General features: G+C 39.2%; 1 protein-coding gene across 1 annotated transcript in view; it reads left to right on the top strand.

The window, feature by feature from the left end:
* Nucleotides 1-14,738, top strand: part of ank2b (ankyrin 2b, neuronal) — a 105,584-nt gene that overhangs the window by 43,337 nt on the left and 47,509 nt on the right. The window contains exons 10-23 of the mRNA XM_053497210.1: nucleotides 4,402-4,500; nucleotides 4,913-5,110; nucleotides 5,310-5,408; nucleotides 7,074-7,172; nucleotides 7,254-7,352; nucleotides 7,559-7,756; nucleotides 9,716-9,814; nucleotides 10,451-10,549; nucleotides 10,696-10,893; nucleotides 11,367-11,465; nucleotides 12,896-12,994; nucleotides 13,073-13,171; nucleotides 13,274-13,372; nucleotides 13,473-13,545. Coding sequence (XP_053353185.1) covers nucleotides 4,402-4,500; nucleotides 4,913-5,110; nucleotides 5,310-5,408; nucleotides 7,074-7,172; nucleotides 7,254-7,352; nucleotides 7,559-7,756; nucleotides 9,716-9,814; nucleotides 10,451-10,549; nucleotides 10,696-10,893; nucleotides 11,367-11,465; nucleotides 12,896-12,994; nucleotides 13,073-13,171; nucleotides 13,274-13,372; nucleotides 13,473-13,545 — 1,657 coding nt within the window. The remainder of the gene's footprint in view (nucleotides 1-4,401; nucleotides 4,501-4,912; nucleotides 5,111-5,309; nucleotides 5,409-7,073; nucleotides 7,173-7,253; nucleotides 7,353-7,558; nucleotides 7,757-9,715; nucleotides 9,815-10,450; nucleotides 10,550-10,695; nucleotides 10,894-11,366; nucleotides 11,466-12,895; nucleotides 12,995-13,072; nucleotides 13,172-13,273; nucleotides 13,373-13,472; nucleotides 13,546-14,738) is intronic.

Below are 14,738 nucleotides of genomic sequence, written 5' to 3'. Positions count from 1 at the left end.
GTGAAGCGTAGGAACTCGAGCTGTTCTGTATGACACCCTTCCGGAGTAACCCTGAGATATGCTCTTTGACCTCTTCAAACTGAGTCGGTGGTATCCTGCGATATGGTTGAGAAACGGGAGTATCATCTGTCAAGTTGATCTCATGTTTCACCCGCTCTGTGTATCCCAAGTCTTCATCACAGACTGCAAATACATCTGCATACTTTGTGAGTAGTACACAGAGCCTTGCTTGTTCTTCTGGGGTACCTCCTATCTGCAATCTACTTAACAGACTACTTAGGTCAGTATCCGGCTCAGGTTTATCCCTCTGATTCACGCTCACTTCTTCGTGGTCAGCCGAGATGCGCTGGAATCTGACTTCACAAGCAGCACCCTCAATGCACTGGCAGGGGGTAAGTATCCCAAGGCGAACTTTAGGGGGTAGCCAAACATCACTTTGGGAAAGGTTGACCACTTGGACAGGAAACAGTTGACTTCGGGGTGACACTAAGGTGGGCATGGGGATCAATCCACCTGGCAATGGTATGCTCCCGGGTTCTAGCAGTAGCCAACCACTGGTGTCAGGGACCCTCTTGCTTACTCTGGCATAAACTGTAGCTACAGAGGATGCTGGTACATGGGTTTTGCCCTTGCCACTAACTCTGGCCGCCGACATCATTTTCACTAGTTCAACTTCCTGCACACGAGTGAAAGCTTCCCGCCACCCAGAGTCCAGCTTCCCTCCCAAAGTGGTGTCGAACTCAGTCAATGCAAACTGTCTGCATCTCTGGATGATATTCATGCCTATAATACCTGGGGGAGCTGAATCTGAATCTGCAGAATCCCCGTCTCGAACTATCAGAAACCCACACTCGGGTATAGTTAGCTTCATCACTTGAATGTCCAATTCAACATACCCCAAGTATGGCAGGGGTAGCTTGTTGGCTGCGGTAATTCTTAGCCATTTGGAGGTGCAGTGAAGGTCCTTATCTTCTCCGTGGAGGTTTTCTTTAAAGAAACTTTCGGTTAGGGTACTTACATTACTTCCTGTGTCTAGCAGACATCTAACTGGGACCCCACCAATGTGAACATAAACTTCAGGGCACTGGCCAACTGCGCGCTCCAAGAAACGCTCTTTTGTTAGTGTACTACAACCGGAGCCTTCTGGTGTTCCTCGCATTGCTCGGCTCACAGCAATGGAGGGACTCCGTTTCCCTGCACCGCAGAACTTGTGGTGGCAGTGGACTGGCTTTTGGAACTACGTGATAAGGGACACTGTCTAGCTATATGTCCCACCCCTTCACACTTTAAGCAGATGGGCTGGCCGTCATCAGTATATTTGGGCTTAACTCTGGGTTTTCCACCCTGATTACCACTTGACGCACCTTTTTGTACAGTCAGTTCACGGACTGCACTAGTGAGTTCCCCAATAGCTTTACCCTGCTGAGTGATTATTTTTACTACCTCCTGCAAGGCCACAGCTATGTCACTTTGTGCTTCACTGACTGAAGTTGAACGTTCTGACATCTCCCCAGAACATGCACTCACGATAGGTCTACTCCTGGCCACATTAGCACTACGGGGTCTGTCCTCCACAACCCACATCATGGCTTCTTCGCGAACCTCGAAGAGGGTAGACTGAGGCTTTTCCCTGACCAGTCTGCGCAGCTCCCTACGGAGGGATGGTTCTCTTACCCCTTCAATGAATTGATCTCTTAAAGTGAGCTGGGGATCAGAGACAGCGTTAGGGGACTGTTGGAGGGCAGAATTAAGTAGCTGAGAGAGAGCATGGGAAAAGTCACGAAAGTCTTCTCCCTCTAACTGTCTGCGCGCATAAAAAGCATGCAATAACTGCGGCGTAGTACGTTTCTCTCTAAAGGCCCCCCGCAGATACGAAAACAAATCACTTGGTTGCCTAGCCTCATTCCCCATACGCAGCTTGACTTCATCTAAGGCTGAGCCTCTTAAATGGGACAATATGAAGTCAACTTGGTCATCAGCGTTTAAACCCCTGACCCGAATTATACGCTCAACCTCATCAATGAACTCATCTACAGACTGACCATCTTTAACATAATCACCACTAAAGGGCACAATTTGACGCTCTCTTGGAATATAAACATATGATCTGGTGCTAACGTTACTCATATTAGCGAGAGCTGACATTACTTGATCATGTCTTCGACCCAGCTCCAGAATTTGTGACTGCAGCTGTGCCACTGGATTACCTTCCTCAGCATGACCAGCCGTCCCAGCATCATCCACATTCTGGCTGGGCCCAGCCTGAGGAGCCATCACATTGCCATCCTGGTCCATGTTTCTATGTACTATACCTCGAATGGCAAACCGTCACAGAACAGTCACAGTCACTGCAGTCCAATCTGAAGGGTGACTCCGTGCAGTCTCCTTTGCCAAGGGTCTCAGTGCTGAAGTAAATACCCTCCTGCGTTGTCCCAAGCTTGTCCCTTGCTTCTCAGCGAGCTCTCCAGAACTGTCACACCTGCCGTAGTTAACCTCCTTGGCACTGGTACCGCAGTCCTTCTCACCACTACCGTTGTCTATGTTTCTCCTACTCTACCACTGTCACCCCAATATTAAGCAATGGAAACCCCACTCCTGGTACCAAGAATCTCTGTAGCCTGGGATGTGATTTTAGTTAAAACGCCAGACACAGGATAAATAATTTAGATGGGATCTTTTATTCCAGACTGCACTTTAAATAGAGCAGCGTTAATTGTGCAAATTCGGGGAATCAGAAAGAAACTTAAAACTCATGTACAGTTGTTGAGATTAGTAAAGTTTGTCCCTCAAAAACAAAATAATAATCAATCTCTAAATAAATGCATAACATAGACAACGGTAGCAGCCTGTCATTCTATAAGCAAACACAAAAATAAATATAACCTTGTCAGCACAAACATGACATATAACATCATCCATAGACATACTGTCTCATTTCAAATAAAACAAAATAACTGATTCAAACTTACTGCTTATCACCACTCTAGTACATCACAAATTAACACTGCATATGAGGAGCTTGTGTTTCTTTTCTGCATATAATAGAGGTTCACATTAACATTGGGAACACACAACATAAAGAAATCCTCTATCTTCCTGTACTCTATAACAAAACACACGTGTATCACGATAACTCACTTTTGGAACAGTAACACGAAATAACACTCACTCTGATGCTTCACACTCACACCGGAAGCACACGGATGGCCTATGGAGCAGTTTTCTCCCCTCTTGAATAAATAAAATAACTATATTTTAATCATGCTGTTTCACATAGAGATACACACAACATACTCAGTATATAAAGTGGATTATGTCCAAGCACTTACGCTTTACGCGACGGCGTTGATTTGGTTCACCCACACTAATGTGTCCCGGTTAAATCCCCTGAAATCAACGCGACACACGGCCACACTGACCAGCAAAACACTAAGGAGCTCTTATTTACCTTTATCATGCATGCACAGCTCATGCTAGTTTACTTTTCACTAAACTTTGGCGTAAATTTTGCTCCAATGCACCAGCGAACACCGTGGTATGAGATCGCACTGCTTTCAGGTAATTGCAACGACACTTTCAGGTAATTGCACGCTTGTGTTTCTTAAAGGGCCAGCGTTACATTTTCTTACTAAATGAAAACCCCACTAATAGACACAATATGTGCAATGCAAACAGACAGGGGCACAACTAACCACTCCTGTGATTAACAGGTCAGCTTTTTTAACCTGGTTACATATATATATATATATATATATATATATATACTGTATATATATATATATATATATATATATATATATATATATATATATATATATATATACGATCTTGGAGCACATACAAAAGTGACTCAGATCCAGACTGAAAAACCTTAAATTTGTGCATTCAGACAGCAGTAAACAAATCAGATCTGTGTTACCGTACATTAGGATAAAAAAAAAGAGAGAGAGAGAGAGGGGTTATGAACCACTTTAGGCTACGAATGTGAATGTACTCTTAATGCCGGAGCTGAAAATAAGAATAAATGTACATTATGATTTATTGATCGGGACGATTTAACATTAACCTTATCTGATCATGCTAGATGAGTGCAGTATTAAATAAATAAAGCAACCTGTCCAGGTTATAATTGCGCTAGACAGAAACCAGAAGGAGAAGAAAAACAACAAGCAAACCTCACTAATAAAGGGCAGTCAGAAACCCAACACACACTGTGAGTTATTTTTAAGTGGCACTGATGACAGAGACAGTTTAGAGTGTCCAAGGGCATGGTGTGTGTTTTTATGTTTGGAAAGAGAGAGAGAGAGAGAGAGAGAGAGCTGGCAAACAGGTCATATACAGTGGTGCTTGGAAGTGATGCTAAAATGGTAATTGAACTTGTGTATCTGTGTGTGTGTGCAGGATGGTCTCACACCTCTGCACTGTGCGGCAAGGAGTGGACACGACACAGCTGTGGAGCTACTGCTGGAGAGAGGAGCTCCCATTCTGGCCAGAACCAAGGTATATTTATATACTGTATATACTATATATATATATATATATATATATATATATATATATACACAGCTATATTACATAATCTAAACCTTATTATCTTTTATTCCTTTCGATTGTGTCTACAGTATACACTGTATCACAATAGCCAACCCTACTTAACCCAGATAAAATATTTTTATATCTATATTAAATCTTTTATACCTTTTATACCAAAAAAAAAAAAAAAATTAAAAGCTGCATTTGTTCTTCTCAGTGCTACTGACCCCAACAAACAAAACCTCTTAGACGCTTATAGGGCATTTTAAGTACATTTTCAAGCTCGTACATGAATACATAATGAATACATAATCGTTCTTTACAGGATGATACGAGCGTGACTCATTCTTTATTTCTCTCACTTCTCATCTCCAACCAGAATGGCCTGTCTCCTCTTCACATGGCAGCGCAGGGCGACCACGTCGAGTGTGTTAAACACCTGTTGCAGCACAAGGCGCCGGTGGATGATGTCACGCTGGACTACCTGACTGCGCTCCATGTTGCCGCCCACTGTGGCCACTACAGAGTCACGAAGCTTCTTCTCGACAAAAGGGCCAATCCCAACGCCCGGGCACTGGTACCAGTCCTATTCTCCTCACTCTCAGCTCTATAGTGTTGTCTGTAAGATTAAAATAGGCTTCATATGAAGTTATTAGGATTTTCATTCATTTATTTGGATTGGAAATTGCGAATTGAAATCCTAGCTAATAATATTGACAAAGTTGTACATCATGAATGTTTCTCCTTTATCTTGAACCTGTCTTTGTGTTTCACAGAACGGCTTCACACCTCTTCATATCGCTTGTAAGAAGAACAGGGTGAAGGTCATGGAGCTTCTTGTCAAGTATGGAGCGTCCATTCAGGCCATCACAGAGGTAAGCACACACACAGCGATACACTGACAAATAAGCAGCACTCAGTTAGCACAGAATTATTGGCACCCTTTATGACAATGAAGAAACCATTCTATGCATTGCACTTTTTTCTACTTAAATAAATGAATGAATTAAAATTGTCTGATTTTACAAACAATATTTGGTGTCGTCTAACAGGTTTTAATTTCTTGTGGTGTAAATTGTTAATTTACACCACAAGATTCAACCCCAAAGACTAACAGGGTCTTTGCAAAGCATTTAGTTAGTGTGTGATAATCATTTCTGCATTGATTTGGAAGTATGTTTCACTCAATATCTTTTAATAAAAATAAAAGCTCTAGTATAGTTAATCCAAAACCTCCTGGCAGAGCATCCAGGTTTTGGACTAAAATATTATGTTACACACTGGATTTAATAAATTTTTCTTCCACATCATTAGCCACAACGCATCAATGATCAGCAAGATATCAAATGTGTTCCCCTTGTCCAGTACCACGTGAATGTTTGGACACACCTTCTAAATCATTGTTCTTTTTTTAGTGATTCATTTCCTACATTCTAGAACAATACTGAAGAAAAAAAACACATACGGAATTATGTAATTAAGTAACAAAAGTTGTTTTTTTTAAGACATAAAGGTCAGCTACTCTGGAAAAATAGTTGCAAGAACAGTATTGACAAGTGTATTCGCAAAACCCATCAAGCGCAATGATGAAACTGGCTCTCATGAAGGTCATCTCAGGAAAGCAAGACTAAAGCTTACCTCTGCTGAAGAGGAGACGTTCATTTAGAGTCACCAGCTTCAGATCATCAGTTAACAGCACCTCAGATTAGAGCCGTTATGAAGGCTTTACAGAGCATAAGTAGCAGAAACATCTCAATATCCACTGTTCAAAGGAGATTGTTGCATATATTGTTTTACAATGTAGAAAGAAATAAAATCACTTAAAAGGTGCATCTAAATTTTTTGGTAGTGTATGTGGTCACCTTACTGTACTGTACACTGTATATCCCCATTCATGCCATTGGTGTGCATGGCCATACTGTATACTGTAGTTTAATTTGGCTCAAATAAGCACAGAACGAAATGCAATAGTTCTAATGAAATTCAGGCGCTGCATGTTATGAGAAGATCTCAGGACATTACAGTTGCAAAAAACAGTTTGTTTTTATGAAATTGACAGTAATTTTAAATGAATCACCCCAAAGAATATGATATATTGCTTAATCGCTGCTTATTGGTATTGGGAACTTAATTGATGCGTTTAATGTTGAAAGTTTTACATGTGCAGGTCAACAACTTTTTATTGTTAAAAGTTATTTGTTTTTTCCCCCCATTGTAAAGAATGATGAAGGGATTTTACATGAGTGTAACATCTAATGTATACCCCAGTTAATAGAATAAAGGTAAAAAAATGGTATACATATTTTGGTTTTGTATCAGTTGCAAGATCAAAATATATATACAGTTTTTTATTTTACCTTAATTTAAATAATTTGTTGGCGACCTATTAATCTAATAAAATAGTTTTATTAAGAGTTTGAAAATAGTTTCTCCTGTTTGACTGAAATACAAGATCTTAAAAACAAGGGTGTCATTAATTCTAAAGCTATTGTTTTCATGTGACCTTCCCTTTATGCTGCCTTTTGCTTTCTTTGCCCCAGTCTGGCCTCACTCCTATACACGTGGCAGCTTTCATGGGCCACCTCAGCATTGTTCTACTGCTGCTGCAGAATGGAGCTTCTCCTGATGTCAGCAACATAGTGAGTGCTGTTGATGTGTGTGTGTGTGTGTGTGAGAGAGAGAGAGAGAAAGTGATTAACTTATATCTTTTGGAATTCTAGCGTGGAGAAACAGCGCTGCATATGGCTGCTCGAGCTGGCCAGGTGGAAGTGGTGCGCTGTCTGCTGAGAAATGGAGCAATGGTAGATGCAAGGGCCAGAGTAAGAGACTCAACAGACGCACATTATCAACCCATTATTTGCAACGTAATAAAAGCGGATCTCTGACCTGAAGTCGTGTAAACAGATAACTTAGTTTGTGCCAAATTCTTATAAACATGACAATTTTGATGTATTCATTTTGTCATTCATGTCAGTACTTCAGTATGGCAATGTCACTGTCCTCCACATCTCCTCTCCTCTAATAGGAGGACCAGACTCCACTGCACATCGCCTCCCGTTTGGGGAAAACCGAGATCGTCCAGCTGCTCCTACAGCATATGGCTCATCCAGATGCCTCTACAACCAATGGCTACACACCTCTGCACATCTCTGCTCGCGAGGGGCAGCTGGACGTAGCGTCAGTACTGCTCGAGGCTGGAGCTTCTCATTCCCTACCAACCAAGGTGAGAAATGAGGAGTGTTCATAATACTGTACACTCCTTATTAAAGTCACGTTCATGCCTGACTTTAAACTGGCTTTAAGCAGTGGAAGATAAGGATGTTTATTAAGTTTATCGATTCGTTTTCTTGGAGATAAAAAAAGCTAAAAAGCTTAAGACCACAAATTAATCCCTAGAGCACTATCAGAGACAAAGTTAAGCTTAATTCTTGCTGCACTACACTTCATTGGATAGGCAGCTAATCTAACTGCAATTCAATTTATGAAGTCATAAGCAAAGATACCCATACTTCATTAAATCTTCTTGCAGTTGAATTTTGCATGAACATCTCATTCAATCCGGTGTAATCCAGTGTTTAATATTAAATGCAGACATTTTAAAAATTTATGTTTGAAGTGAGACACATTTTGTACCACAAAGCTGTCAGACGGTCCATCTATTCATCATCTATACTGTACCTCTTATCCTGTGTAGGGCCTAGAGCATATCCCAGGCGGTGTGCCAACCCATTGCAGAAAACCACACACACACACACACACACACACACACACACACACACACACTGTGCATTTGGAAACACTAATCATCTTACACTGCATGTCTTTGGGGGGTAACCAGAGTACAGGGGGACATGCAAAATTTACGCTTACACACTGAAGGCAGGATTTCAACCCCCAGCCCTGTGGGTGTGAGGCGACAGTGCTAGACACCACCTTCTGTCAGAAGTTGCTTTTTTAAATAACTGCAGCTCTGATAGAGGTGCAGCTCTATATTCAAATCATAAGTTAATAATAATAATAATAATAATAATAATAATAATAATATGTATGTCCTAATACATTACAATTTCAATAGAAAGAGTTCACTTATGGAGACTTGTATTGCTAATGCTGTATATAGGTTTAGGCAAGTAATATAATACTAAATATTGTATTATTAACATTGATTTGCACACACCCTGCACATTTATGTACATTGGCACACACTCTAGACATCTCTATTTTATTTTTGCACATTACACATGTATGGACATTACATCTACACATTCATGCATATTTGCACACACCCTGGACATTTCTATTTTAATTTCCACAACTAAAGTTATCTATATTTTCTATATTTGTACAGCTAAGTTTCTTTTTATATTTCATATTTTGGTCGTATCTTCTATAGCTTTATTTTCTATAGCTAATGTTTTTTTTTATTTTTTCTTCCGTAATTTACTTTTTATTGATAATGTTTTCTTTTTTAAGGTCACGGGCGTCCGTATAAGCATTTATAGCTATTTTAAAATAAGTGACAACAGGATGTAGCCTATACATACAGTACTGTGCATATTAGTCATATTTTGCCTCCAAAGAGGCAGAATCTGCTCAACAGATTAATGGGCCAACAAATACAAGGCATAGACATTACCCAGCGATTAACACTGTAAATTCATGCCTTGGATGATGCCCAAATGGCTTTTTCACTAATTTCTCAGTATTTAAACTTTAATGATTGGGAATGGCAATATTACTGATAGGATCTTATTTATGAAAGAATCTGAGTGAAACATGAAGATCATGTGACCTCATGGACACACCTTTTTCAGAAATGACTTGCTGACTAACTAGCACCCCCTGCTGTGTGTATCTAAGAACTGCAGTGATAGAAAAGGGACTGCATCGCATTGCATCAGCATTTCCTTTTCTTTTTTTCTTTTTTATGGAACACAGCTTATATAAAAGAAAATCATAAAAATTTTGTATAACAACCTACAAACTTAGTATAGGTGTTAAATGATCATTCATAAAAAGATGTGATTAATCATTACATGCTTTTAAATTCATGGCCCAAATAAATAGGTCAATAGAAAGTACAGTAGTGCGCATGCAAAAATATTCACACTTGCCAGATAATTCCAGTTAAATTGAGTTAAATGTATTACTTTGCTGTGTTTTTTTTTTTTACCCCTTTCAGAAAGGATTTACTCCCTTACATGTTGCATCTAAGTATGGAAGCCTTGATGTGGCAAAGCTCCTGCTGCAGCGTCGAGCTCCTCCAGATGCATCAGGGAAAGTAAGCGCAACATCCTTGTGCTAATGTCTACATCAAATTGAGTAATAATAATAATTAAAACAAATTTTTTATAAATAAATGCATTTCCAAAACGTAAAAGTAAGTGACACCATATTATAATGACATACTCATATTTAGGGCTGACAAACTGTTATCATTTAAGATATCCATCAGGTCCTTTATAAGTTTAACTAAATGTTTAAGACAAACAACTCTTGCAACACTTGCTATATAATATACCGATATTACACACATTACGATATTATTGTGCGTAGTCAGGAGAACCTAATTCGTAGACTCTTTTGGGCTGTTGTTTAAAAGAAAGCCATAGAGACAATGTTGACTGCAAGAGCCCCGGTAAGCATATTTTTATTTGGTGATAATATGACCTTTTATAAAATAATAAACCAATTATTTCTGTTTCTTTTCTTTAATAAGAGACCACATAATAGCTCCTGTCCAGCTTGCACATTAATCTAAACAATAACATTTTACAATAAGATTAACACATTAACAATCTCTAGTACAGTAACACGGCTCTCTTATACACGCATTTGTGTCTTATGTGTCTTTTATTCACTTTGCACTTCTAACAGCTTTTTTCTAAACCATATGCACTGACCATCATTCTTATAGAACGGGCTCACACCTCTCCATGTCGCTGCACATTATGATAACCAGAAGGTGGCACTGCTGCTTTTGGACAAAGGGGCTTCACCCCACGCTACAGCCAAGGTGAGAGTGCACCATCATGGGCTTTTTGCGTAATGTTGGAATGTGGTATGCTTTCTGCGGATCACTGTCACTGGCTCTTACTCATCATCACAAACTCTCTTAAGTGTCTGTCTCATAATTTTCCTCCGTGTTCTTTGTTTTTGCAGAATGGATATACTCCCCTCCATATTGCTGCAAAGAAGAACCAGATGGAGATTGCCTCTACTTTGCTGCAGTATGGGGCAGAAACCAACACACTGACCAAGCAGGGCGTGACGCCGCTTCATGTGGCCTCTCAGGATGGTCACAGTGACATGGTGGCCCTGCTGCTGGAGAAAGGAGCCCACCTCAATGTGGCTACTAAGGTGACTAGATATAAGTTACAGAATTATAATAGGCTGAATTATATAATAATTAAATAGGTGATGTAGTGGTTAGTACTGTCATCTTGCACCTCCAAAATTCCGGGTTCTTTTTGCAGCCAGGCTCGATTCACGTCTCTGTGTGCATGGAGTTTGCATGTTCTCCCCGTGCTTGATGGGTTTCCTCCGGGTACTCCGGTTACCTCCCACAGTCCAAATACATGCAGATTGGGCTAATTGGCATTCCCAAATTGCCTGTAGTGTTTGAATGTGTGTGTGTGTGTGTGTGTATGTGTGTATGTTTGTGTGCCCTGCGATGAATTGGGTGTACTCCGCCTCGTGCCCTAAGTCTCCTGGGATAGGCTCCTAAATTCGGAAAATTTTACTGCACTATATCAGTGTAGTGTATAGCAGTATAGAGTACTGGTTAAGGAATTTCTTTTATATTCATCACATTTTGTCCATTTTCTCCCCAGAGTGGACTTACAGCTCTCCACCTTGCTGCCCAAGAAGACAAAGTCAGTGTTGCCGAAATCTTGGTTAAACATGGTGCCAACCTCGACCAGCAAACTAAAGTAAGAAAGTTAATGCACCACAATTACTTTAAAAGCCAATGGAAATTATGTAAATACAATATAAAAGCTTAGTTATAGAAAACATATTGCATATGCTTTAGACGCATCACAGTGCAGGGGTAAGCAAAGGTGCACAGGGACAGTTTGACGCCAAAATAAGATAAATTTTTATTTATTTAAGATAAGTTTTTATTTAAAAGAACAAGTATTAAAAACAACAAGATGTTAGAATTTTTTTTTTGTTTGTTGATAAATCAGTGTCAATTTTGTGTGATTTAGTAAAATGCTGTAGAGCCACTTTGGCACAATGGACAAATCAGTTCTGTTTGTGGTTATTTAAATAGACAAATGAGTATTAATAATGCTAATTCATTACAAATATTTAGCAAACATGTGCTTGTTTCATACTAAGATTACTTTTATAAATGTTAATATTCATCATGGCTTCCACAAACAGAAAAAACAGTTATAAAGCCAAAGCCTCTAAAAGAACATACTGTGTACAGTATAGCAATTTTTGTCTTTTTTGATTTTTGAGTGTCTTGCCAGAAAAGAAAATTAGAGAATAACAATCCAGAATAACTAGAGAATCACTGCTAAAATGAATAATAAGATAACAATGTAAGTCGCTCTGGATAAGGGCGTCTGCCAAATGCCTAAATGTCAAAGTGAGATGTTGGGCCCTCAAGCAATACTTTTATGTTAATCTCCCTCATATGCATCATTAAAACATACAATGATTAGAATGACGGTAAAACTGCAATATAATTCCTTACTATCAGATAGTTACGCCCTTTTTAGATGACTTATGCTCTTTTTAAAAACTATACCTTTATAGAATTCATACTAGATTCACGTTTAGCATAAAACAGGGTGATTTTGTTAAAAGTGGCCCTGAATATTCTGTAATAACTCTCGTTATGATGAAGCAATCTGAACCAAAAACATAGACTACAGTACATACTTTGTTGTTAGTGTCATTTATTATATTAAATGTGATGCTGAAAGTGATCTCTGTTTTCTGCCTGACACATTTCGACAAAGCGCTCCATATTTCTGAACATATGGGCAAGGGTATTGGGGGAATACCAGCAATTTCACATTCCTTCAAATCTTCCAAACTGTGAGGCCTGTTCATAGACCTTTCCTTTGAGCATATCCAAAGCGAAATGGTGACTCAATAGGTCTGAGTGAATATGGGTATGGTGTTAAATGCTGCAATGGCGTTTACTTTATTGTTCCGACTTAGGGCCATCCTGGCATGTTTGAAGCTCTGTGTACTGAGGAGCACATCATACATTGGATCGTTCAGCAAGAGTTATTACAGAATATTCTGGGCGTCTTTCGTGTGAATCACCCTGTATATCTTCATCTACTTACAGTATGTATTGCCTATTATCACAAAAATGTTTAAAAAATCTCTTTTCCAGTTGGGTTACACACCGCTAATCGTCGCTTGCCACTACGGAAATGCCAAGATGGTCAACTTCCTTTTGAAAAATAATGCCAGCCTCAGTGCCACGACAAAGGTATATTAGTCCTAAACAGAAAAAAAAACATAATATCCTTAAAGTTCTAAAGGTGACCTGTCTGTGCTCTGTGTTCAGAATGGATACACACCTCTCCACCAAGCTGCACAACAGGGCAACACACACATCATCAATGTTCTGCTGCAACATGGAGCCAAACCCAATGCTACCACTGCGGTGAGTACATGACCGCACATACTGTACATGCAGATTTACACCCTAACATACACACACAGCCGATTTGCACTGCTACTAATTATATATTTTATTTTTATTTAGAATGGCAACACGGCGCTTGCCATTGCTCGCCGTCTGGGTTACATCTCAGTAGTGGACACTTTAAAAGTGGTTACTGAGGAGGTCGTTACTACAACAACTGTGAGTCCAGTTTAAAAACCAGCACAATGGGATGTCTTGCAGATGATTTTGATTGTGGCTTGTGGCTATGTGGTAATGATATGATTGTGTTTTTATGCAGACCGTGACTGAGAAACACAAACTGAATGTGCCAGAGACCATGACTGAGGTTCTTGATGTATCTGATGAAGAAGGTACGATTCAAAATCTGGGTAACATTTAGCAAGTAATTTAGTTCCTTTTAACATACATCTCCAGGACTGTGCTCCTAAACAGATTGTACTCATGTTTACCGATATGACATGTCATATAGCACACAAGCAAGCTGCTGATGGTGCTATGTCCGATGACTCCTTTGATGAAGGTACAAGGCACAATTGTACTAGTGCTTGGCTGCTATGCAAAATTGCCAGGTGTTTAAAACAAAGTGTGCAGTAATTAACTGAATATTTGATTAATTGATTAAACACTGTTTTATCATATAGTGTGTGCCTTGCATGGTTTTGGAAACTTTTCTCTTAAACTTATAACAAGCAGCAGAAATTATTTTACAGCACAGTATGCTGAAAATCAATATGCTAAACTTAACAATATTGTTAATAAATGATTTAGTTAGTTACAATGTAGCATTCTTAAGATTATGGATATTGATGAGATGGGGCTAGCTTCGTCATTGGATACGGCATGCTGACATGGTTGTTACTAGCTATGAGGACATTCAGACAATCTGACAATATGTACTGTAAGAATATTTAACAAAATATTACAGTGCTACTCAAAAACTACCTAAGTGTACACACTACCTAATGTGGTACAATTAATGTAGTTCATATACACATTGTGATATATTAATGTTTATCAAAAATGTCATGTAAAGTTGTAAAATATTAATGGATATTTTTATGGCATTTCTGTTTAAAGACATTTATATTTAATTCCAAACTCTTATTTAAGATACTTATCTCCCTAGTGTGTGCCTTGCACTAAAGTACTATAAATTTTTTCATTCTTACTTTTTTCTTTTAGAAATGTCCATTCTTGTTTTACTCTGTAGGCAGCCACTATGCTTTTGACAGCAGAAGTCCACTCTCAGGCTTCAGTATGTTTTATATAAGCTGTAAATAATCCCTGCCCCTTTTGCCAGTCCTAGAAATCCTATCCCCGCTGGTCGGACCTGGCAACAAGACCTTGCAACAATTTTACTGATTGTGCCAGCACTGAGTTGTTAAAGCCGTGTAGAGCGTTTATTAATGCTAGATAACAAAACGAAATGTGTGCTTTCAATTTAATGCTGAGTGTTAACACCTTAATGCTTAACTCGAAAGGTAATACCCCCTGATTTAATATAGTGCATTGCATAATGTGTGTTGTTTACAATTATAATACC

This window comes from Clarias gariepinus, chromosome 1, assembly GCF_024256425.1.
Source record: "Clarias gariepinus isolate MV-2021 ecotype Netherlands chromosome 1, CGAR_prim_01v2, whole genome shotgun sequence".
NCBI lineage: Eukaryota > Metazoa > Chordata > Actinopteri > Siluriformes > Clariidae > Clarias > Clarias gariepinus.
This window is presented reverse-complemented; position numbering and strand designations above follow the sequence as displayed.